This window comes from Arachis hypogaea, chromosome 8, assembly GCF_003086295.3.
Source record: "Arachis hypogaea cultivar Tifrunner chromosome 8, arahy.Tifrunner.gnm2.J5K5, whole genome shotgun sequence".
Classification (NCBI taxonomy): Eukaryota; Viridiplantae; Streptophyta; class Magnoliopsida; order Fabales; family Fabaceae; genus Arachis; species Arachis hypogaea.
In genome coordinates, this window is record NC_092043.1 from 39,818,644 (window position 1) to 39,845,909 (window position 27,266).

The 27,266-nt window shown below is 28.6% G+C and overlaps 2 protein-coding genes across 2 annotated transcripts; both read right to left on the reverse strand.

The window, feature by feature from the left end:
• Positions 1-2,199: 2,199 nt before the first annotated feature.
• On the reverse strand, positions 2,200-4,676 carry LOC112707424 (uncharacterized). Its single transcript, XM_025759161.2, has 2 exons — positions 4,030-4,676; positions 2,200-3,945 (listed from the first exon to the last, which is right to left on the reverse strand). Exons 1-2 carry the CDS (start codon positions 4,217-4,219, stop codon positions 2,462-2,464), a joined length of 1,674 nt encoding a protein of 557 aa, XP_025614946.1. The 5' UTR covers positions 4,220-4,676; the 3' UTR covers positions 2,200-2,461.
• Positions 4,677-13,045: 8,369 nt separating this feature from the next.
• On the reverse strand, positions 13,046-16,825 carry LOC112707425 (protein DETOXIFICATION 18). Its single transcript, XM_025759164.3, has 7 exons — positions 16,440-16,825; positions 15,119-15,663; positions 14,716-14,802; positions 14,573-14,629; positions 14,254-14,492; positions 13,896-14,014; positions 13,046-13,361 (listed from the first exon to the last, which is right to left on the reverse strand). The coding sequence occupies exons 1-7, from the start codon at positions 16,734-16,736 to the stop codon at positions 13,224-13,226; spliced, it is 1,482 nt and encodes a 493-aa protein (XP_025614949.1). The 5' UTR covers positions 16,737-16,825; the 3' UTR covers positions 13,046-13,223.
• Between the last annotated feature and the right edge of the window lie 10,441 nt (positions 16,826-27,266).

Genomic DNA, 27,266 nt, shown 5'->3' on the forward strand with positions numbered 1-27,266 from the left:
TAATATTTAACTAATAATAATTATATTTATATTTATAAATATTTTATACGAAAAATATATAATTTATATTTGTATTTATAAAATTTTATTAATATAATTTGTAAATCATATTTTTTTAGTTTATACACATATATAAATTAATAAAATTTATTTGTTAAAAAATAATTTAATATTTATATTGATCAAATAATAATAAAAAATATTAAAATTATTGACAAAAAATTTCTCAATTATAAATAAGGTCCCAGCTTTTCCCATGCAGTGAAAGCTACATCGATATATCTAGCACTATCTACACATGCCTCCAATTTATCGATCATCTCGTGTTCTGCATGGCTATGGACCCATGGTTATATCCTTTTATATAATAACTAAAATCGGGAGAACATGATTAGATTGAACAACGCAAATGATAATCCATAAGTACTAAATTTATTATTTTTTCTCTATGCTTAGCCAACACTCTAGATCTGAAATACTAAATTTTAACCTCCATATTCTAAATTCTCAAGGAAGGTGTAATTTGATTTTTAAACCGCATTACATGTCATATGCGTAGGCAAACAGTTTTTTATTAAATTTATACATCAATGATGACTCATCAGTAAATTATTAGGTGATTATTGTGGAACTTTCTTCAACAGAGATACTGGATATAAATAAAATATATCATATTATTATGATTTCACTATTACCCTCTTTTTTTTCGAAAGTAATGAGAATCGAATCGGTCGATGAATTAGTATATAAGACAACTGATTTATTGATTTAATTAATAGTCTAATTAGAGTTTGATTGAAATTTAATTGGTTTAACTAAATATTAAATAAAATTATTAAAAATTTTATATATAATTTTAAATATTTAAATTATTATTTTTAATCTAATAAAAATTAAAATTTTACAATTATATTATAATAACTATAATAAATCGGTATTAGTATATGAAGGCATAGAATTCATTTGAGATTGTTAGACATCATTAAAATTAACACATAAAATTAGAAAATAAAAAAACCAACAACAATATTATTATGGCATAATATAACAACTCAAGAATAATAAAAAATTAACAAAATCTCAGCAATTTAAAATTAGTGAACTAATTTAACAACGCAATCAGTATTATTAACAACAGATTAACAATACAAAACAAGTAAAAACAAATTCAAAAAACAGTGTTTAATGCTTACCGAAAGAAGGGACAAAGAGACAGAGAACAAGTTTGACGGCGACAAAAAGAGAGTTCAACGATAACAGTGAAGAGAAGACGACGATGACACAGAGCTTCCATATGACAGCGAGAGAGCTTCCTACGACAGCAACACAGCTTTCTAAGATGGCGACACAACTCCTACTACAGTAATGGAGCTTCCGTACACAGCGCATGTACCAAGAGAAGAAGAGTTCGATGATGAAAACGAAGCGATGCTGTGGCCTGTGGGAGATGCAGTGGCTGCGGGCTGAATGGCTAGAGTTCTTTGTTCTTTTAATTTCAAACTTTCAATTTTCAGTTTAAGAGAGAAGAAGGGTGGGAACTGGACTGAGCTGCATTGTGGTCTTGGGAATTTAGGATTTTTTTTTAAAAAGTATAAAATGGCGCTGTTTGAAAGGGTACACCGAACTGAAAATCCTTTAAAAAATCGGTCGATTTCGACAATTAATCATTTAATTACCGATTTGATTGATTCTCTGATCGATTTTTTGTCAGACAATTTATAAAGCTAACTGAATTGATTTGGTGATCGGTTCTCGATTAATCTAATTAAACTGACTGGTTCGGTTTTAGAACTATGCTTTTTTTTTTGAAAAATATAGGTAGACAATGAGAATAGTAGAATACTAAACAATGTGAACAATAGATATATCAGATGTTCAATTCAATAAATATGCAAATAATTATGTTCATTACTTTTAATTAGATGGTTATTTCTTTTGATTCGATTTACTTGTATACAGTTAACAATTGTTGAATGTTCAATTCACTAAGTGTGCCGATAGTTATCTTCGTGTTAAGGTTTAAGAATTCATTTGGAGGTAGAGTGTTTTTTTTTTACTTTATTGAGTCAATTCTAAAATTCATTATTCACATTATTTACAAAAATCATTCTCTGCATAGCAAAATCCATTTTTTTTCATTAGTAATAGCTGCCGAAACAAAACATCAAATAACAAATAACAAACAGCAGTCCAACCAAAAAAAAAAAATCCAAATTTATATATGATCTGCATGTTATTGCAACCACCAAAGAATTCGACACTCCAAATAATCAAACTCCAAGGCACATTATACATACACATATATGTCTCTTTAATTATGTCCAAAATAACAATAGTTACCCAAAAAAAAAATCACAAATTATATATCCAAAAATTCTTTTAAAAAGAAGTAACAATGAGCATGCAGAAGATTATTTACGAACGCTAATTAATTAATTAACTCTCGTTAATTAATGATTATCTAGGCAATAATAGTGCTTAGTGCGGCAGCGACGAAAATGGCGATGGCTGAATTAACCGAAACTGGTGATGGATTTGCAGCCCATCCAGACGACGAAGGTTTCCCGTTTGGCGTTGCTGGTGTCGTTTCGTTCGAAGACGACGCCGGCGTGGCTGCAGGAGTTGCTGCTCCTGGAGAGGAAGATGGGGAAGCGAGAGGAGTCGCAGCGGATGGAGAAATGGAGGGTGACGGTGAGGGTGGTGATGGCGTAGCAGACGCCGGTGATGGAGTTGAAACTGAAGGTGATGGCGCTGTTGGAGAGTACTGTGGTGAGCCTATGGGTGCAGTTCCCGTGCCGGTGGGAGGTTGCGAAACAGGGGAAGTATTGTATGGTGGTTGTGATGATGTTGGCGTTGGAGCAGCAGCACTATAGGGAGGCTGAGAAAGCGGTGATGGTGTTTTTGGAGGGTTTGGTGGAGCATATGGTGGGTTTGGGTGATGGTTGTTGTTGGTAGCAGGGGAAGGAGCTTGAGAAATTGGTGATGGAACATATGGAGGATTAGGGTGATGATTGTTATGAGCAGGGGAAGGAGCCTGTGGTGGAGTTGGAGTATGATAAGGTGGTTGAGAAATTGGCGTTGGTACATATGGAGAAGGTGATGATCTTGGTGTTGGAACATATGGAGTGTTACCAGGTGATGGTGGAACAATTGGAGTGTATGGAGGGTTAGGATGATGATTGTTATGGCCGGGGGAAGGTGCGGCTTGTGGTGGAACTATTGGAGTGTATGGAGGGTTAGGGTGATGATTGTTATGGCCGGGGGAAGGAGCAGATTGCGGTGGAGTTGGAGTAACGTATGGTGGAATAATTGGAGTATGGCCAGGGGAAGGAGCTTGTGGTGGTGTTGGAGTAACTATTGGAGTATGGCCAGGGGAGGGTGCTTCTGGTGAAGGTGTTTTTGGAGGAACTATTGGGGTATATGGAGGGTTGGGATGATGATTGTTATGTCCAGGAGAAGGAGCTTGTGGTGGAGTTGGGGTAACATATGGTGGAACAGGGGAAGGTGCTTGTGGTGGTGTTGGAGTAATATACGGTGGGTTATGGCCAGGGGAGGGAGCTTGTGGTGGAGTTGGTGAAGGTGTTTTTGGGGGGACTATTGGGGTATATGGAGGGTTGGGATGATGATTGTTATGTCCGGGAGAAGGAGCTTGTGGTGGAGTGACATAGGGAGGATTATGAATTGGTGAAGGAGGAGGACATTTTGGTGTATTTTGAGGAGGTGGTGGTGGTGGTCTTTGAGCTAACACCACAACAATAAGCTTCTGACCTTTCTCACAATTATCATCATTCCCACTAATGAAGTAGAATGGACCTGACCTATCAAATTGGAACTCACTACTATCTCCCCCCTCTAGTTTCTTTATTGCCTTCTTTTTGTTGCATTTCTCATAGTCTTCTTTCTTCACCTCCAACACTGACTCTGATCCCTCCTTGTACTTAAACACTATCACATAACACACACATCAAACAATCAAATTAATTAAACTATTAATAATGATCATAAATAAAGTTTTGATCTTTTGCATACCCAATGTGTCACTGACTTGGAACCTGTTCCTTTCCGCCCATTGGTTGTAACTCTCAGAAGGATTCAGAACCCAACCATCTTTCCCACCAACATAGAATTTGTACCCTTGTAAGGGTCTTGACAACACAATCACCAACAAGAGGCAGATTATTATAGGCCTACCATGATGATCAAGAAGCTCCATGACCATTAAGAACTAGGATTATTACAACTGATCAATCACTTAATTAAATTGTGTTTCTAGAGAAGTGATGAGTTTACTATATGATGAAGAGTGAAGACCAAAATTCAGAAAAGAAAAAGTTTTATGAAATGTATGGAAAAATGTTTGAGGAGATGGAGAGAATATAAAGGGAAAGTTCATTGCTTTGCTTGGTTACCGTTGCTGGGATGAACTATAATGAAAGGAGAGGGCCATCATGTGTGACAAGCTTACATGTGGCAACATCATACATAATTCATAATTGACCTTTAATTTTACATGAAAAAAATATTAGAAGACTATTAAAATTTATTATTTTTAATTATTAATATTTAAAAATATAAAATAAAATATATTATTAAATTATTACTTAAGTGATAAACAAAAACAATAAAATATGATAATTCAATCACATCTCTCTTTTACAAAAGTTATGGGACATTTGCCGACTGCTATAACTTGAAAGAGGAACAATACAGGATGGGAAGGAATGAACGAGATAAGAAGGAAATAGTGAGAGAACAAATTAAATTGAAAAGAACTAGAAAATAATTAATTACATAAAAGGAAGAATTACAAAAAGAAAATGATGTTAATATATTTTTTTGTCTATCTAATTATATTTTTATTATTTTAATTTATAGTAAATTTTATTATTAATGAAAATTACTTAATTAAGTTCTTGAGCCTATTTATATTCGTTATATAATGTTAAATTTTTAAGTAGCTTGGTATAATTAATGTAATACTAATATCATATCACAGTTTCATTGCTCATATTTAAATAGTAGTTGGACCGAATAAACTTTGATATAATTTTATATAAATTTATTTAAAAATAAGATATTTATAATTTTTAAATTTGATAATTTTATATTAAGTCAAATTTTTCTAAGGGCTTTGTTTTTACCTGAATGACAAAAAATTGAAATAAAAAGAGGGGTCTAAAGATTAAATTTTATCTCAAACTTTTGTATGTACTTTTTAAGTGATTATTTAAATATTTGTATTAAAAAAAGATCAAATACATGGATCATTTGTTATTTATGAAAAATATTAAAATACATTTTGTCTAAAAGAGATTATTTTGAAGAACCAACATATTATTTCTTTTCTCAAAATCAAATTTCTTAAATACTAATTTTTCTTAGGACAAAATAATAGTTTTTTCTTAATCTAAAATGGGCAAGGAAATAATAAAATCTTGCAATATATAAATCTTCATTTAAGGTTAGCTGGCATTATGCGAGTGTGTTTATATATGTTGATGTTGATTTAGTGGCCTCTAAAGCTAAATGCTTTTGCCAAAAGCCCAGAAGAAAAAGGGAATAATTCAACATTTAAATTATTAATTTATCTTATTCCTAAATAAGCATCTTATATTAACCCCTGTTTTTGTTTGGACTTAGAAGTGGCATCTTGTGCACTTTTTATTAGTAAAGGAAGATAAGAAAATTAAAATACAAAAAAAAAACTTGCATATTATATTTATTTTAAGTAAACAGATGAAAGTAATAAAATGATCAATATCGAAACTATACACTTTATGCCTGTGGGTCCACAATTGCTGCTAGAATTTGCATGTTGGGATAAAAATTTGGTCATAATAAAATTCATTTCTCAAGAATGGGCAAAAAATGCCAAATTATTGCATTTGGATATGAGTATTGACTATTGACCTTAGCGAAAGCCATTTATACTGCCTAACTAATCTTGTAGATGCAATTTAATTATGAAGACTACTGGAAATTTCCATGTTTGAAAAAAACATTATTGAATGTTAGGTACATAACGGATCGTATCTTAAAAGGAAAATTAATATACATGATAAGACACAGGTGCTTTTCAGTCTCAAATATTAAGCATCTTTTTTGATAAATTATTAAAACCATATATATCTTCATCGGCATCATCGTTTCATAGAAATATATAATTATACCTCTTATTACCGTTAGAATAGTACCCCGTCGGTTACTTCGTAAAGAAGATAATATTATATTTAGAGTGTTTTTTGCCATTATTATTATTCTGATTATTTTTATTTTATTTTCATAGTATTTTCAATTTGCCAGACGAATGATTAATTTATTATTATAGATTTGAATTTTAATTTAAGATTTTTTATTGGTCAATATTAGAACTTACAATATATACCCTATTTGCAGATACTCAATTCGAACAAATTTGTTTGAGTAGGATTGTTTATCCGACTCGCTGCAAGTAGGGTACGGTGCGGTGCGAGTTTGCCTGCAAGTAAGGTAAGATACAGATTCAAGGTATATCCTACCCGCATCCCTAATATATTATATATAATATATTATATATGTAAAAATTATGCATGTAGTAAAGAAAGTGAGTGTTAGATCCACAATTTTTTTTCTTATAAAAACTTAAAATTAGTTTATAATCATATTATTTATAATTTTATGTTAGATTTCTTTAAAATTTTATTGTTTTTAATTTTAATTTGAACTTAATTTTTTATTTTCTATTTTATTAATATGTATGAAATTTAAAATGATTAAATTTTATATATATTTGTTTAAAATTTTTTTATTTTTCTGAGAGTAGGATCGGATAGGATAGAATAAGATAGAGTTTAGAATTTTAGGATGTGAGTAAGGTTAAAGTTAAAAAATTTAAAACAAATTTAACCTTCGAGTAGGACTAGGATAGAGTCCAAATTCTATCCTATTCTACCATTGCCAATCCTAGCCAATATGAATCGGGTTAATGTTTAAATTCGTCCCTGAAAGATCACGCGATCTTCATTTTTGTCCCCGAATGATTTTTTTAATCAAATTAGTCCCTGAAAGATAAGCTGTTAGTCAAATTACTCCTTCCGTCAATTGAATGATGACGTGTCACGTTAAATGCCACGTGGCATGATGACGTGACACGCCACGTGGCAGGTCAGTGATACGTGGCACGTCACGTGACAGGTCAGTGACACATGGCACGCCACGTGGCATGCCAAGTGTCGCTTGACATATAAAAAAGTTTTTAATTAGTCAAAATAGTCCTTGAAAGTCCAGACGTAAATCATTTTCATCCCTCAAATTTTAAAAATTAGTCAAACTAGTCCTTATATAATTTTTTTTATTTTTTCTTCATAAAATTATCTCTCTCCTTTAATTCTTCTCAAAATCTCTCTTATTCTTTTCTATTCTAAAACTTTTTTTGTTACATTACTACATTTTGCTGGAATATATATATACTCAAAATTAAATGTATGTATTTATTAACCTAAACAAAGTTATATGCCCAAAATAAAAAATTTATGTATGTTAACCTAAATAAAGTTATACCACTATTTTTTCTACTACATATTTTTTTTCATTACGGTATTACTTATATATAGGAGGTAATGGTAGTGATACTTAGAGTCAAAATTCAAGAAGATTCACAAATTTTGCTTCAATTCTAAACTTTACAAAATATTAAAAATTTGCTGATTAATTATTATTATTATTATTATTATTATTATTATAAATGAATTGCTTCTTAAGCGTAATACGTGCAAACATTATAATAAATTTTTGTGTGTTTCATATGTTTGAGATAGATTGGATAATTTTTCTTTTAATTTCATAAATCAATGAGATAAAATGAAATAGGAAACATTATACCTATGCATAACACACGCTACTCCGCACTAGTACATTATATAAATAGATATGTTTCGTATTAAAATAAAATTCCTTTTGTTTTAAATGAAATATTTAAAAAATTATATTAGAATATTAAGATTCAAAAAGTGATTCTATAAACCAATTTTTTAATTATTGAGTTTTACTATATAACTTAAATAATAATAAAAATTATAATTTTAAAAAATTTAAAAAATTTAAAATTTAAAATAATTACTATATTATTTAGTAAAATTTAAAATATTAAATTTTTAAATATATAATCAACAATAATCTGATAAACTCATTTAAATAAAAAAATTCACATAAAAAATTACAATTTGAAAATGTAAAATTTTAAAATACAAATGACAAAATAACTTTATAAAAATTTAATTATTTTTATTATTTTATATAAAGAGAATTTTGTTTATTAAGGTTTAAAAAATAATATTAAAATTAGTAGTATAAAAAAATTATAAATTTAATATTATAAAAAAATTATATAAGGACTAGTTTGACTAATTTTTAAAATTTGAGGGATAAAAATAATTTACGTCTGGACTTTCAAGGACTATTTTGACTAACAGAAAAATTGTTTATATGTCAAGTGACACGTGGCGTCACTGACCTGTCACGTGGCATGCCACGTGTTACTGACCTGCCACGTGGAGTGTCACGTCATCATACCACGTGGCACTTAACGTGACACGTCATCATCCAATTGACGGACTAATTTGACTAACAGTTTATCTTTCAGGGACTAATTTGATTAAAAAAATCATTCGGGGACGAAAATGAAGATCGCGTGATCTTTCAGGGACGAATTTGAACATTAACCCTGCATTACATGTACAAGATAACAATAAAATTTTCAATATAGACAAATCAACCAATAATTCGACCAACCAAAATTAATTAAGATTTTTTTCTATATAAAATTTTTAGTATATATTTCATAACATGTCACTTGACTCTTCATTTTATAAGAGAAGACTTTACACATACACGTTATTTTGAAGATTGATATTTTTAAGGATTTAATTATTTTATAATAATTTTTTATCCAATATACATATTAAAAATAATAAAAAAATTATTTTGTCTTGTAAAAGTAATTCTCAAAATATTTTAAAGTAATAAAAATTTATTAAAAATTAAAATATTTTATTTAAAATTTATTAACGATTAGTTCGGATGTTTTTTTTTCTAATAGAGTAATATATACGTTGCAAGCAGTAGGAAATTTCAAATTCTATATTCAACCATATCTTAATATCTGAGCTATATGACTAAATGAAGTGTTTTAATTTTACTTTTTTTTTTTTTACCAATGTGGGAGGGGTAAAAGTTAAAAGAAAACTAACCTTAGGCATCATAACCTAAAGTTGAGTATTATAAAATATACTTTTGATAAAAGATATGCAACTAACATCTCTAATCTATGTAAAAGAAAACTAACTTTACCCCAAAATTTATTTAAAGGTTGATTTGTGAGTATCTTTAATTTGTGATTAAAAAAGGAAGACACGATTAAATGTCTTTTGCCAATAATGACCTCATAGATTGGTTATCTCACGTTTAATTCATCATCAATAATTCATCATTAGGCTATGTGGTTTACAAGCTTCATGTGGGTGCGTTTTCGGAGAAGAATAGTATATAATCCAGGACTTTTTTGTATAATTAGCTTGTGATTAACGGGAGTGGATCCTCTCAAGTGAAAAAAATTGGATGGTATTTAATAAAAGATTTCATCTTTTATTATATTTTTTCTCTTATTTATTTCTGGTCCCACTTATAGAATTAAATGTGAAAAATTACACTTTATTCTCTCCAGATCCATTTCCTGTGATTAACGCATGAATCAAGTTTGTTTAGGTGTGATTCTATTTGTGATGAGTTTCACTAATAATGTCATGAATTTCACTAATTAATGGACTCTGAACACTATGAAAATATGACTCTTTAAATTGAAGCTAACAAGAATAATTAATACCCAAAAAAAAATTTTGAAGCTAGCAAGTAACAAGTATAACAACCTTTCTTAATTTTGATATTAGATTCATAGTAGTATTTTTTAACCATGTGTAAAATTTGGTATATTTTTTTTTCTCATATAAAAATTATAAATTTGACCTGATTTGTAAAGTTTAACTTTTTTTTCTTAATTTTAAAACACAAAACTGATCTTTCAATTTGTGAACTTACATAAATCTAATTCTCTTATTTGTAAACTTTAATATTTTAAAATTTTTAAATGACTAACCGATCTGATTTGTGAACTTACACAAATTTAATCTTCTTATTTGTGAATTTTTTTTAATTTTTTAAAACACAAATCAATTTCTCTAATTTGTAATTTTCTCCGTATTAAATTAAAATTCACTACTTCTTTATAACAAAAAATAATACAATAATTTTCATATAAAACAAAATCAGCGGTATAACAATGCCTAAAGTTAAAAAAATTAAATTGAAGCCAAAATGTTAAATATTTTTCTTCTTCTTTTTCAACTTCCGAACCTTTCTTCTCCCTTTTATATATGATAATATATCATGTATGCAACTATACAAGAAGACAAAAAAGATGTATTGTTTTTGAAAAAGAAAATACAAAAAGGGTAATACAATTTTTTTATTAATTTTATTTTTATCACTTATATTATGTTTAAAAAATTGAAACTAAAGAACTGAAGCACTAAAAATAGATGGCATAGTAACACATACACTTGTTAAAAGTACTCAAACTAGTAAATAAGAAGAAACAAAATTAAGGAGATATATTGCTTAGTTTTGTAGCTTTATTAACATTAATTTTATTACATTTATTTTTAGAAATAGAGATAGTAAAATATATTATAACTAGCATTTAACAAGTAAGAAAAGAAATCAAAAAGAAAAAAAAGTTCACAAAAACAAAAGGTTATTATATTTTCTCTTAATGTTTTTAAATTATTAATTTAATTTAAATTTTAAATATTATAATTTAATTATTATTTTTATTTTTTAGAAATATATATTTATAAAATTTTTTATTAAATAATTCATATCTATAATACAAGTAAAAAGAAATATATATTTATAATAAATTTTTTGTTAATTGTCTTTTGATTTATATTAAGAAGAAGATTGTCAAAAATTTGACACATATTTAGTTATCAATGAATTTTATGATATAACAAATGTCTGTATCACTTAGTTGTACAAAAAATCGTCAGGAAAAAATAGACATTTTGTTGTAATGCATTTTAGATTATATAATTTTTATACAAATTTTGGCATCTTATTTTATATTAGAATAAATATTCAATCCGGTCCTTATCTATTTTTACAAAGAATAAAGCAATTTCTATTAAAAAAAAGACATTTTGATCCTCAATTTTTTTATTTTGGGACAATACGATCCTTCTGTTAAAAAATCTATTAAATAATAATAAAAATTAGTTTGGTTGGATTTTATTTGTATTTTGTGGGGGTTTTAAACCCCCACAAAATTCTTTTCAACAATATAACTAATTACTACCACTGCTATTACTACCTTCTTTATCCTCATTATTATCACTCCTATCTTTATTATTTTTATTGTGTAACCATATTTTATCATCATCATTATCTTCTCTACCGTCATCATCACCAATACCAATATTAAAATTCTCTTTTTTCATTTTTTATTTTTTAATTATAATGAAAAAAGAAAATAATGAAAAACAACTTATTCAACATTAAAATTTGTGAGACCGAATAAAAGATTTATTCTTTAGTTAACATGATTAGATTAATCACATTATGATTCCATCTTTTTTTAAAAAAAAAATAACATCGAATAAAAAATAAAAGAGGAGAACTTTAATGTTAATGATATTAGTATTGGTGATAATTACTATAGAAAAGATAATGATAATGATAAAGTATGGCTACACAATAAAAATAATATAAGTAGGAGTGATAATAATAAAGATGAAGAAGATAGTAATAGTAGTAGCGGTAATAATGGATTATATTATTGAAAAGAATTTTGTGGGGGGTTTAAAACCCCCCACAAAATACAAATAAAATCCCGCGAAACTAATTTTTATTATTATTTAATGAATTTTTTAACAAAGAAATCGTATTGTCCCAAAATAAAAAGGTTAAGGGTCGAAGTGTCTTTTTTCTTTACAGGGATCGCTTTGTCTTTCGTAAAAATGGACAAAGACCAAATTGGATGTTTACTCCTTTATATTATGCATATTTTTGTCCTCATACTAATTTGTCTAACACACAAATTTTTGTTAGAAAGTACAAAAAATACATGCATACATATATTTTTTTTTCTTTCGTGATTTCTCCAACACACAAATTTTTGTTAGAAAGTACAAAAATTTATTGATATAGCACACAAAATTTTACACATAATACAAACTTATTGATATAATATACACATTTTTGTATATAACACACAAATTTTTACATATAATAATACAAAAATTTTTACATATAGCACACAAATTTTCCTACAAATATATTTTGTATTACACATCAAAATTTCTGTGCTATGTACCAAAGTTTTTGTGTTGTACATCCAAATTTATATACTATGTATATTTTATTGGTTGGATATTAATGTTTTGGCCATGTGGTTCTTCAAAAATATTTATGCTATATACTAAAATTTGTGTGTTGTGCACCAAAATTAATGTGTTATGCATCAAAATTTTTGTATTTTAATCTTAATATTTATTAGAAAAGAAAAAGATAAAGACGGAACGATGATAATGATAATAAAAGAGAATAAAAAAGAGAAAAAAAAAGAAATTAATAAACAACAACATTAAGAAAAAGATAACAATAACTATAGTGGGACAGCGGCGACGATGACAACTATGTTAAAGAAAGTACAATGATGACAATGAAGGAAAAAGAAGAAATGTCAGTATATGTATAAAAAAGAGAAGAAGCATGAACTTAATTAAAAATTTGGTTCAAAAAATAGTTAAACACCTAATATTTTTCATAATAATAAACAAAATCTAGCTAGAAAATAAATATTATCTAATTTCTATTATAATAATACCACACCTATTTTTATTGATTTTTTAGAAATATGACAATTATATAAGGATATTATTTAAAAAATGACATTATTGAAAACGGTTTAAGAGACAATAAAACTATAAGATTCATACAACACTGAAAACCACTATTTTGCTAAATTAAGCGAAGACATTCTTATAGCCAATTTTTTTTTGCATCTAAATTGTAACACAAGGGGGAAAAATATTCAAGTGACCGCACTTTTCTGGTGATGAAAAGTTTAAGTCGATACCTTATTTTGATAAAAAAAAAAAATAATACAGTATGTAGTAAAATTTGGAAATGAATTAAACAACAATTGGTTGATCATTGTGTCTAATTTTGTCCAGAGAGAGATGGAGTTTGGACCAATTGGCACGCCATGTGAAAAATAATAGTGCTCCACTTTGACAAACCAGCCCACAAATCAACCCTATCCATAAACCCTGTTTTACATAATACAGTAGATTCAAACAACATAAATTTCAGAAAAGAAAATTGATAATGATTCAACAGCAATAAAAATCAAATTAACATCAACCTCCTCCAAAATTTAGATAACAATAAATTTGATATAGTAAGATGTGTTTGATTTGTTTTTTATTCTTTATTTTTATTTCTAGTATTTTTTATTTTTTAAAATTTTATAAAAAGAAAAAAGAAAAAATACGTAGAAGATAAGAATAGAAAAAATAATTTTTTTCATAAAATTTTAAAATAAAAATATCAAAAATAAAAATAAAAATAAAAATACAAACTAAACACACTTTTATATCTTATAAATATAATATTAAATATTTTTGTAAATATAACTTAACTTTTCGTCCTGGATTAATATCATTTAAACAAATAGAAGATGAATTTAAATGATTTTTTTTAAAACTAAGAAAAATACAGTGTAATTACTAATTTGCTCTTAAAGTAATGAATAACAAACACAAGTAAAAAAATCAATATGTGCTTATTTTTCAAAAACTTACCTTGAATTGCAAATTGGTCTTAAATCCAAGGAGACATGATATTGGTAAACCAATGAGATAAAAAGTTGCAAGGTTTACATATGCAGCCAAGTGCTGCCTACCACATCCTCTAATCACCCCTGCATAAATTGATCAATTCTCCCAATAAATAATTGGCGAACACTTAAGTTGTTTTCATATGAATTTGATAGTTGATAACTATTTGATATTTTGATAAATTTGATTAAATTATTATCTAATAATTTTCAACTATCAACTTCACGTAAAGAGAAGTACATCTAACTTTCCATTTTAATAATTTCTAAACTTTGGAATGAATTGTTATAAAGAATCAAATTTAAAGACAAAGAAACTAAACCTGATAAGACACCTTGGACAGCATCTAGTAATATAGATATTGCAAGTAAGGGTGTTATTGAAGCAAACTCCTCCTTTATTTTAGAACTGCTACTGAACATTTGAATCCATATATTATGACCAAACACAAGTGCCAAAACAAAGCACAAACCAAGCAGAACTGAGAGAGTGAGAGTCACTCTCATGGCGTGATTCGCCCGGTCCGGGTGGCCGGCTCCCAGTTCGTTCGAAACTCGGGTGCTGTCATCAAGCTAAGGTTTTTCAATAATTGAAAAAAAATTAATAAGATCTAAAACATAAGAATATGTTCAATAACTTACCTTGCAGCAGCACTGAGACCATAAGTGATCATGTATGCAATGAATTCTGTATTGGCACTGCAGATTTTTGTTTTAAAGATTAATTAAAGAGAATTAATTCTATAAAAAGTAAAATTAATTAATTTGAAAATGAAAATCCATACCATATTGCAATCAAGGAAGTGGTTATTTCTGAATCAGGCATTATTCCAGCTAAGAAAACCAAGACTTCAAAAGCCCAATACTCCAAACTTGAATAACAAGAAAACATAATTAATGAGATTCATAAATCATTAACTTGTAACAATATTCTCACAATTTGACTTGTAAATACTGTTGATTCTAAAAGTTATATTCATCCATGTATAAATTTTTAAATTAGTCCATACCGATTTTCCTAACAAAAAAAGATTTGGTCCCATATTTTCTAATAAAAGAATTTGTTACAAAAAGACTAAATTCTCTAAAAATTGAAATCTTAAAAGTTTTGCATTTTTTCTGTTAAAAAGCAATTTAGATTTTAAGAGATGCAAAAGTGAAAAAGTAGAGTTTGTTAGTGTCTCATACCATACCATTGCTGCAGAGGGCAGAGCAAGTTTAAGGGTAGGCAATACATAATGAAAAGATTGAGTAGAAAACCCTTCCCATGTCAACTTGAAGTTCTTTCCATAAATAACATACAAAGCCAACAAAACAATAGCTATCCATAGTGAAATTGAAGCTGAAATAGGTGCACCAACAAAACCCAAACCTGTCTTCTCAACTAATACATATGCAATGCCAATGTGGATCAACAATGGGATAGCTGAGAGAATAACCAATGGTGTCACAACAGATTGTGTTTGGAGAAACCTAAGAATGTTTTGCAAGAATCCATATGCAAATAAGCCTGGGAAAAAGAACTTCATGTAAAGTGCTGCTGTTTTTGCTATGTCTTGGGATTGGTGAAGTAGTACTAAGATATGTTGTGTGTAGAACCAAATTATGGATATGATGATGGAGAAAACAAAGGATATGATGCATGAAGATTGTAGATAAATTCCCAGCATTTGGTATTCTTTTGCACCAAATCCTTGCCCACATAGTGTTTCTAGTGCCCCACTCAAACCAACCTAAGAAAAGAACATGGGAAATAAGATTAGAGTTTAATGTCACATTCAACATAGGGTGAGTTACTATTTAACATGAATGTTGATACTTTACCATCAAACAACATAAGCTATTGTTAAAAGAAATGTTTGCTACACTCAATTTACCATCAAACTCATTTGTAGTATGTTTGTGATAATGGGACATATGTAGGTCTCATGTAAGCCTCACGTCGACTCAATTAACTAAAAATCGACTATCAGATCAGTTCAGTTAAAAATAAAAATTTTTTGACAATAAATCAATCAAATTTTTAAAAAATGGTTACTCAGTTGAATCAATACAATTTTTAAAATAATAATTATAAAAAATATATTTTATTATTTTAATGATATGTTATTCAATCCTAGTTGAATTTTAATTGGATCTTTGAAAACTTTTAACTCCACCAGTACAATAACCGGTTTGACACACTCAGTGTGTGAGCAATTGTGCTAGTAATCTATTGTGTATTAGATCTTAACTCAAATAATAGATTAAATGGTTGTTCAAAAAGAAAAAGCAAGTCACTGTTCTTACTCTCGTTTGAACCACTAGTTTCTGTTTTCTACTTTTCTTAACCATTCATTTTTTTAAGCAATGTTTAGTGATGACTATTATATATATAACAAATTGACACTCACAAGTACGACCAATGACTATTTCATATTCTCACAACTCTCTAAACAAAATTAAAGAACTCTTCTCCAACGTAAACTAGCTAAAAGATAAGATAAGAAAGAGTTGTGTGAATGATTACCATGAGAGAGACACCAGTGACACTGAACCATGAGTTGGCAAGAGTGGAACCAGCAAGCTGAAGGTCACCAAGGTGACCAACAAGCATTACTGAAACCAAAGTGATTAAGTAATACAACAAGTTTGTAACAATCATGGGCAGTGAAAACAGTAGTTGATGCTTTGCCTCATCCATATCCAAGATTCTCTTCCACCATTCTTCATGTTGTGCATCTTCTACTTCTTCTCTATCACCTAATAAGAGAGGTGTTGTTGTTGCTGCACTGCCATGGCAACTTTTGTTTTTACTTCCTAACATTATTATTATTATTATCTCCGAATTAATGAGTTTTATGTGGTCACGTTTCCTTTCTTCTCTTCTACTTCGCTTGTATTTTGTTCAATTCTTTTCGGGAGCCGACGCATACATATTTATATCATGAAAAATATTTTTTATATTTAAATTATTTTTAATTAATAAATATATATATTTAATTATTAAAAAATATATTTATAATTATAGTGATTATATAAGTGTCGTTAAAATTAAAATTATATTTTTTATATACTTTAGTAATATTTTTTATTTTTAAATTTAAAAATGTTAAATAATTAAAAAATTACTTTAATTTTCATTATATATTTTTTTAAATACTGTAACTATCATAGTATAAGTACCATATATGCATATATTTTAGCAACATTAACGTTTTTTTAAAATGAATATTGATATATTAAAAACAATTGTTTGTTTGACTCACAATGTAGTACTATCAGATTCACTTAGCATATTCAATATAGTAGGCCATATGTAAAACTCTTGTAGTCTTGTGAGTCCCACACCACTGGCGGATATATGAGACTATTCAACTTTAAGAGAAGAGAACAATCTTTAATATAAATGATAAAGATAAGACATGATATTGATAAGGAAATATAAATCATAAAGATATAAAAGGTAATATTTTTATACTTTATTTAGTAATAAATTAAAATAAATTATAAAAATCTAACTTTATAATTTAGATTTTTATAATTAAAAAATATAATAATAGAAAATATAATTATAAAAAATAATAAAAATAATAAAAAAATAAAAAATAAATTAATTTTTTATTAAAATAGACACAAAATATATTAATTTAATATTTTTTAGATACAATATTTTTATCTATAATTTATCTGTCAAATATAAGTTTATACGTGTCTCTCTGTTCCTATTTCAATATTTTGTGTCTATAAACAAATGCAATTTTAATCTTAATAATACATGTAATAACTACTTACACTAAATGTTGATAACCACTTAAAATATTAGAATTTATTATAATATTAATATTCTGAAAGTTACTTGAAACGGTGATATGGGTTTGAACGTAAAGTCCAGACTTCTTTAAGGGCAGCGCCCGACTTCTGTTGGAGCCGAGATGTCGCCATCCGAGTTCTTCGTGAAGATGCGAGGGTGGTACTTGCAAGAGACTTTGATGCTTAAGTTAGCAAGGATTTTGGCAGATTTTTAGTAGATTGAGTCCTGAATATACCTAAGATTATGTCAATGTATTTATAGTAAAAGAATAACCACCTTTAGAGTAATTCCACGTTTGATGGTGGATGATCGTTCCCTTTATCTTGAAAATTTATTGAGATCTCTCTTCTAGATAAAGTAAAGAGATAGTAGGAGATATTTAGTGGTAGTTACTTATTCAAATAAGTAGGGTTGAACCACCCTTGTCGTGCTCGACCTCTTGAGGTCAGGTAAGTAGATGAGACCATCATTTTAGGTGGGCTTTTATTCTTATTTGGCCTTTCTTTATATTTTTGGGTCAGGGTATGAACAGTCCCCCTATTGGAGTCCGAATTTTTATGAGGTCGGACTCGAGCATTTGTGGCTTCATAAGTTTCCTTTGTTGAGTATACAACTTTCAAGAGGTCGGGTACTCGAGGTATTTTAAAAATTTTTGAAAACGTTGTGCCATTTAATGACACCGAGTGTATTACATTATAGTTTTCTTGGGATCCATGCACGTCATTAATGAGGGGTACAAAATGTCACTTTTGCCCTTGGTGTCTTATAAATATTCCATTCTTCCCTCTTTCTTTCTTTTTTTGCTTCTAAAATGTTAGCTTCCTAACCTTTTTCACTCCTTCTTTCTTGCACTTTGCTCCAGTATTCAAGATTTCTTCATCTTAAAATTTTTTAGAGGATTTTGTTCGCACTTTTTAGGAGAGGATCCTTCGAGTTTCTGTAGTTTGTATCGCCATTCGGTTTTCGCGCTCCTTCAAGGTTGGTGCTTTTATTTCTCTTTTGTTGTTTTTCTGTATTCTGGGTTGTATCCATGTTTAAATGAATGGTATTTTTGAAATCTTGCTTGTGATTGCCACTTTGACTTTGGGATTTTGCGTTCTTGAAAATCTGATTTTGGTTATTGAAAGATTTTTATTGTTGCTGTGGTTCTAAACATGGGGTTCTATATTGCCCCCAAATGATGCCATTTTCGTGTAGGAGATGGCCTCATTTCTATATGTAAGAGGTATCACATAACTGTTTGGGCTCTGGGAGGGTTTCACAATTTTGACCCAACCTCTTTTGGGTTTGTGAATGCCTGTGTTGCTTTTGCTTTACGTTCGGGATGTTAGTGTCGATCTTTGAAATCGTCCCAACCTTCTAATTGCTTGCTTTGTTTTGTCTGATTTATAGTGATGGATGTTTGCTTTGTTGTATTGTAGGTGTAGCTTATATGTGTCTGTCAGTAGTTCACAGCATATCGTTTAAGGTCTCGTCCGACTTGAAATGAGTAGATTTAACTGTTCTTACCCTTGTCCTTGTGATTGATAATGAATATGCCGATGCCTTTTGTAGACATCATAGGTTATGTTTAAGTCAAGAGGATGCGAGAAACTATGAGATTGTTGTTGCTGACCCTGAGGAGAGGGTCTGCTTCCCCCGACTTGATAGGTTGGAGCGACATTTAATATATGTTTATGATTATTTTTTTCACGAAATTAGGGGTTACCTTTCTTTTTTCTGAGTTTGAGTCCGAGGTCCTTAAATTCTTCAATGTTGTCCCTATCCAATTACATCCAAATTCTTAAGGTTTCTTAAAAATATACTAAATTATTTGTCGGAAACTGGATGTCGGACCTTCTCTTAAGGTCTTCTTTTACCTCTTCGTGCTCATCAAACCTTTTAGCTCTAAAAAACAAGGTTGGCGCTCTTTTCGTGCTATCCAGGGTAGGAAAGTTTTAGCTATTTTTGACGAGTCCTTCCACGACTTTAAGAATTATTTCTTTAAGGTCCGAGCTGTAGACGGTGTCTGATCTTTTTTCCTGAATGATGAGGATGAGCCTATTTTTCTTTTGTATTGGAAAGAAAACCCTATGATAATTAAATATAATTCAGATGACTTAGACGAGGTAGAAGAGGGTCTGGTCGAGGTGTTTCAGGAGTTTTGGGGCCGAGCTCCTTATGTGGATACAAAAAGGTATTTAGAGAATCCGAGCCAGCTTTAGTCCGAGCTAAGTAGTTCTATGGAGATTTGCATTGGCAAGGATCATTGTTATCACTACTAGATTATTGTGGCCAGGTGTCATCCCTTGTGCATCCTCTTTGGTAAATGAGATTGTCGATATATCAGAAATTCTATTATCTTCCCCGACTTGGTATACTTCTTTAAGATGCCTTTTACGAGAGGGTTTAGAGATTCTTCCTCCTGCAAACCCTCCATTTATCATGTGTATGTACCTCTCAGGAGTTTGCGGGGGTTGATCTCGCCGTCCTTCGTCATCATCGTCTCTTTTCCTCTTTCTTTGATCGTCCGATCTCTCGGACAAGTACCTTTCAAACCGGCCTTTTCAGTGTAATTTTTCTATGACATTCTTTAAATAATAATCATTAGTAGGATTCCGTACAGATTGTGGTACTCGCAATATTCCGTCTGACTTTTAACCTTTTGTGTTTGATGGGCTGAGGAGGTGGAAGGTTTTCGGTGTGACATATCTCACTATAAACATCTACAAGAGAAACTCGGAGTGGGATGTAGTTATGGTATCTTCGAGGCTTTTCTGAGTTGTACTCTTCCTTTTTCTTAGCTTCTTTCTCCTTGTCTCGAGCTTGATAGGACAAGTTGGGCCACGGGAGAGGCTCTCTAAGTCAAAAAAATTTCTCCATATTGATGTACTTTTCTGCCCGCTCTTATACTTCATACAAGGAGGTCAGATATCGCTTGAATATGGATTGGGAGAATGGCCCTTCCCCCATTATTACCGCTTTAGGAGGTAAGTTTTTTATTTTCAAGCAGGCTTTGTTGAATATCTCCATATAATCTCCTAGTATCTCTCCAACTTCTTACTTGACCCCTAGCAGACTTAGAGCATGCTTGACTTTGTCTTTCTAAATTGAAAATCGGGTAAGAAACTTTCTTGCCATGTCATCAAAGCAAGTCACCGACCTGGGTGGTAAGTCTTCAAACTATTTCGTTGTTGCTTTAGTCAGAGTTGTCGGGAAGGCCTTTCAACTATTTGCATCAGAAGCATCAGCTAGATACATCCGACTTTTAAAATTTCTTAGGTGATGCCTCGGGTTGGTCATTCCATTATAGAGAACTATGTTAGGAGTCTTGAAATTTTTTGGTACCCTAGCTTGCATGATCTCTTCAACAAATGAATCTTCCCCTCCAAGAGGACTTTCATCCCGATCTGTCTGTCAACTTCTAATTTCAAGAACTTTTCCTCTAGCTCTTTTTGCGTCGTACTTCTTTTCGTCTCTCTCTGCTTTTCGCTATCGTTCAGCCTCCAGCTTGAATTGTTCCAATCAGCCGCGATGGTCGTGAACTAACCTTAATATCTCCATTGGATGCGGAGGTTCTTCGTCTTCAGCTGGGTGGACCTCCGAGTGAATCCGTCACGGGTGATGGTTTCTCGATGTTCCCTCTTTGGGGGGGCATTTTTTTTCCCGGGGTTGAGATAATGCCAGTGTCAGGTCATCGTTGTGAGATCTGATTCCGACTCAAATGCCGTATGACTGTCTTCATACTGGTTGTCTGTCATTCGTAGGTGTAAACTTTTAGGTCCCCAGCAACGGCGCCAATGTTTTGAGGGTTACCTGAAACGGTGATATGGGTTTGAACGTAAGGTCCAGACTCTTTCTGGGGCAGCATATGACTTTTGTTGGAGCCGATGTGCCACCGTTCAAGTTCCTCATAAGGAGGTGGGGTGGTACCTACAACAGACTCTGATGTTTAAGTTAGTAAGGATTTTAACAGATTTTTAGTAGATTGGGTTCTGAATATACCTAAAGTTCTGTCAGTGTATTTATAATAAAAGGATAATCACCTTTAGAGTAGTTCCACTTTTGATGGTGAATGACTGTTTCTTTTATTTTAAAAATTTGTTAAAATCTCCTTTTTAGATAAAGTAGAGAGATAGTAAGAGATATTTTAAAAAATAGTTACTTATTCAAATAAGTATGATTGAATCATTTTTGTTGTACGAAGTCGAGTAAATAGATGATGCCACATTTTTTGGTGGATTTTTATTTTTATTGGATTTGGTTTTATGTTTTTTTAGTTAGAGTATGAATAATTATATTATCGTATCATTAATTTAATAAGAAAAATAACACTTTTCATCGTTGCAAAATCTTTAAATAAAAAAGTTTAAAATTTTAAATAACTAATATCTTCTTCTTCCATTAATTTAATAAATGAATCAACTTATAATAAAACTTTAATTTTACATTGATAAAATGCTTATATTACGCGTCATTCCTCCTGCATTTTTGCATTCTTTCGTGTTATTGTTGTTCTTGTGCATCTTCCGCTTCTTTTCTATCATCTAAAAAGAGAGGTGTTGCTGTTGTTGCTGCAGTGCCATGGAACCTTATTTTGTTTTTATTATTATTATTATCTCCGAATGAGTTCTATGTGCTCACGTTTCCTCCGATTTGTTCGACTGCACTTGTTTTTTGTTTTCTCTTTAATTTATTTGTTCAATGACCCGATGCATACATATAACATACTTATATCACGAACAATATTATATAAGATAAAACACATATATAAACTAAATACATATTAATATTACCTGAAAATTTCAAAACAAATAACATTACATATATGTTTTCGTTTATAATTTTATATAAATCGAATTCATTGAATTTAAATTAGTTATTATAGTATTAAATCGAATAAAAAAAATTCGAATTAGTAAACTTCAATGTAAAATTGAATTTATTAGTGTCAATTTACATAAGGTTGAATTTCAAAATGAGCACCTATCCATAATTTAGACCTCTAGTAAATCGATATAAGTTGTTTTGATTTAAGTCTATTGTTTTACACCTCTTAGTAAATCGAATAGAGTGAATTCGATTTAACAAACCCTAATAAATCAAATTGATTAAATTCGATTTATGAGCAATGGCCAGTAATGGTAAATCGAAGTCACCAAATTCGATTTAGCTTATATATACCTATATATAGAATTCGAATTCACGTATTTCAAATTACATTTCATTAAATCCCAACTCTCCCCCTCCAAAAAAAAACACCAAAACTAAATAAAAGTGAGAAAAAAAACCACAAAATTTATACTGCGAAAATGAAAGATGACGAGAATCGTATCTATCGATTGAACGGAGTTACCTATATTGCTAATAACATTCATCAAGAGATCAGTGAATGAAAATATTTTTTCAAGATAGATTAGTAATATTAGTAGCATTAAGCCACTTATAGTAATTATTTATAAAGGTTAGATATAAATTAGAGTTTTTAAACTTGAAATGGTGGTTAGAGTAGTCATTTAGCAAGAATAGTGATTAAAAATAACCGTTAGTCAAGTAGTGATTAGAGACTCTATCCAACTTGTAAGTTATAAATGTTAGATTGAATAGTGATGACATTATAAATGTTATAAATTAGCTCATAATAAGATTTTTCAAAAATTTTGTGTCTTACAAAAAATTTCATCTTTTTTAAAATAAGTGTGACATTATATACTTTTTTGGATACAAAGGGATAATGAAGCTAAAGTGAGTAACAAAATTGATTATATAATAAGATACAAATTTTTAAAATTTATAGCATAATTGTCAAATTTTTAGTTTCAAAATAATTTTGTACTCATATTTTTTATTTGTAATTTTTTTTATTTTCTTAATTAATTTTGCTTGTAATAATTCATCACAAATTTGTATTTTATAGAGAAAATCTATCAATCATAAAATCCCGAAGACTTAACAAAAAAAATTTAAAAATATTGATTAATCACAAAATAAAAAATTATGAATGGTACTTTAATTATGTTGTAAAATACAAATTGGACTATTTAAAATTATTTTTTTACTATTAATGTTAACTTAAATTATAATAAGATAAAAAGTAAAAATAGTATATAATAATTTAATTTAATTATTTATACTACTAAAATTATTCTTTATTATATCTCATTTATTTTTATTCATTGGTGATCTTTAATTGTTTATTTTACATAAAAATTTGAATTGATTGAATTGATTTCTTTCAATTAGTAATATAATTATTGTGATATTTGCTTTTTTTAGTAATATTTTTTAATTTATTTAATCTGATTAATCATCTCTTTCTTATTTTATGCTAATTTAACTAATTAAAGTTAATAAATTTCAGTTATTTTAATTCTTACAACTTTTTATTCTAATAATGTGTTTCAATTAATGTATTAATATAATTTTTATATTTATATGTCATTAATAATAATAATTTCATTTTAAAATAACGTTTTATCCCTAATATATTTATAATATATCTAATTGTAGAAAATTTATTTTCTTTATACGATTAGATTAGACATATTTATATTCAATTTATTTGATTACTTAATTAAAATTAATTATATTAAAAAATTATATTAAGATTATGATAGACTAATTATATTGTTATTAATTAATTATATTAAAAAATTACGATTACGATGGATTATCATTATTTTATTATTTTTTATTTTTTATATTAATTCAGATATTTAATTTTTTTATTCTCTTATTCTATGTGTTTATTTCCATAAATCTTACTAAATTATTAAACAAGATAATGTATATCTTCTTTTTATTCCTCTTTTATATACACATAAAATTTATTAAATTATTTCTCTTCTGTCTAATAATTTTGTTTCTCTTCCATTTATATTTTTTTCCTTCAATATTTTATGGGTTCTTATTTTTCTAAATTTTATTTTAACTTATGTATTTGTTCTTATTATACCTAATATTTTTTATTTATGTGTAATATACATTCTTATATATGTTATAGAAATATAATTTGATTCCATTAATTTGTCAAATTTTTTTAAAAAATCTAAAGCTAAATCACAAAAATATATTTATAGATATTTTAATTTTTTTAACTAAAAAATATAATATTTTTTGTCATATTTGTTGAAATTCTAAGTTAAATATGAATATTGATTTTTGAAATAGAATAAATATATTTTAAATTTTAACATCTAAAAATAATATTCTATCAATGTTAGAATTATTTAAATGAATAAGTAATAGTGAATATAGAATTATTTAAGATGAATAGAACTAAGTACATCTTTTTATTGAAAATATGAATTTAAAAATATCATGTTCAATTCTTAATAGTCAACTTCTCATTGAACTATTGTAAGTTCAAAAGATTTTTGAAGAAATGAAATAATTTTAGGTATATAATTTTTTGTAAAAATTTAATTAATTCAAGATATTTATTGTTGTTGATTAAAAAAGTAAGTTGAAATGACAATTTAATATTTCTATACTCTTAAAATATTATTTATTTTTTTCTAGTATTTTTTACCATCCAATGATCACATTAATATAATTTAATTCAATAAATTTATTTATCATCGTTTGATTGAATAAAAATGCTATTTTACTGAAAATTTTAGGATTTCTCAATCTCAAGATTATTCATTTTAAATCATTAAGAAATATAATTGAGAGCGTGGAAGTGTCTCTTTATTCGAGAGCATGATTGACATCAGAGAGCTTGGTTTTTGTGGTTCTTTGATCTTCGTCAACCAAAACTTTCTGTCTTCTTGATATGGCTGAATCACAACTCCATTGTGAAAAAAGAGTTACGGAAGCGAGTTTGATCTGTTGGAGACCAAAATCCTGAAGTCATTATTTACATTTGAATGTGACACTCATTAAACCCTAAAACTCAAATAAAATAGTATTTATGGTTTTAATCTCATTTATCCAAATCAAAATTAATAATAACTTATTTAATTCAATATTTATGACAATAAATAAAATCACCGTTATATATAAGTCATTTCATGTGAAATTACTTAATTTGCGATTATAATTAATATATGTATTATCCATAAATATATTAAGAAATAATAATTTTCTAACATTCTTCTATTTGTTCCATACATATATTTTTCTAAGATAATCACATCTTATAATTTTATGCGCACATCTAAATGTTATTTTCCTGATTACTTTAATAATCTGGTTTGTCTCATTTATAAGTTATGAAATTATCGTAACTTTTATCACATTAGTGTCGCAACGAAACCACAATGATTGCCGTACTAAAATACTAAACCACATAGCTCAAATTTGGAAGAGAAAATTCAGAAATTACATGCAAAAATGATCTCATGCATTTCTATTTCTAACTGGTCCAATTTGAATAAAAATTCTATTTTATTCGGTGACAGACTCAGATGAAACTGTAAGGGCAACGCCTAGACTCATAGCGACGGCGACTAAGTGATAAGTGTGTGAAAGAAGAAGAGAAGAACTCAACAGACTCACACCACAGAGAGAGAGAAAGAAAGAGAGAGAGAGAGGAGAATTTACCTAGGGACTCGGCAGGAGAAAAGTGGTGACGGGCTCAACAGCGGCAGTAACGAGATAAGCAACGATTGCTACATGAGCTGTGAAGGGGTAGGCGGCGATGGGTGAAGATGACTGGATTTCTCTGGCATGGCTATAGAGTATGGATTGAAGTTATGAATCAATAAATCTGTGATATGAGGCAAATCTTAATTCCTAAAAAATATTTATATGTATATATCCGGGGCAGGTACACCTTAACCCCGACCATTCCCTATCCTGAGCAAAATCAGCTCTGACTCGGGTCAAGTTACCCTCCCCAACCGGGTATGGACGGGTCGGGTACCCGCGTATTCGTGTGCTCCTGCCAAGTTTAACCACGTATTGATCCTCCATTTATTAAGGGTTTATCGTTAGCCAATGGATTGCTACACATATAAGACGAGATTCTAACTCCTAATAGTTGTTTAAGCGGATGAGTGAGATGATCACTCAACAAACTCAAATTGATTATTAAAATAAGTATTAATTATTTTTAATATTTTAATATTAAAAATTTTGAGAATTTAATTTTAATTATAATTTTGTAAAATATTTATAATAATAATTATTACATATATTTTATTTAATTTTTTAATAAAATTTGTTGTATAATTTTATGTATTATTCTGTACAGGAAACAAAAATATACACTAGTTTTAATAAAAAATGAACTTAATTAGATGTAATTTATTTTAAGTTTTGTTTATATAGTATTAAATATTTGAATACATTAGAATTATTTGTTCAAAAGTGGATCATAAACGCGAAAATTTAATGAAATATCCATACTTCATAAGAAATGTATCACGAGTACTATTAAATCTTTATTTTAGCTATAGGACATGATATTATTAAGTCGTAAGATCTATTCAAAACATAATTTGACTTTAACTAAAAAATAACACCAAATAAAAATAATAGATTCAAGTCGAATTTCAAGTTTAATAAGAGTCTTAAACCTTTTTATCGGAGAGTTATTTTTTAAAAAAAATACAATAA

What these genes read in the sequence shown, in the direction of transcription:
- LOC112707424 (XM_025759161.2), bottom strand. Translation starts at nt 4,219, where the DNA reads ATGGTCATGGAGCTTCTTGATCATCATGGTAGGCCTATAATAATCTGC. An exon ending in CCAAGTCAGTGACACATTGG is followed by an intron (nt 3,946 to 4,029) that starts GTATGCAAAAGA and finishes GTTATGTGATAG; the next exon opens with TGTTTAAGTACAAGGAGGGA.
- LOC112707425 (XM_025759164.3), bottom strand. Translation starts at nt 16,736, where the DNA reads ATGTTAGGAAGTAAAAACAAAAGTTGCCATGGCAGTGCAGCAACAACA. An exon ending in TCACTGGTGTCTCTCTCATG is followed by an intron (nt 15,664 to 16,439) that starts GTAATCATTCAC and finishes TTCTTTTCTTAG; the next exon opens with GTTGGTTTGAGTGGGGCACT. An exon ending in CCCTCTGCAGCAATGGTATG is followed by an intron (nt 14,803 to 15,118) that starts GTATGAGACACT and finishes TTGTTATTCAAG; the next exon opens with TTTGGAGTATTGGGCTTTTG.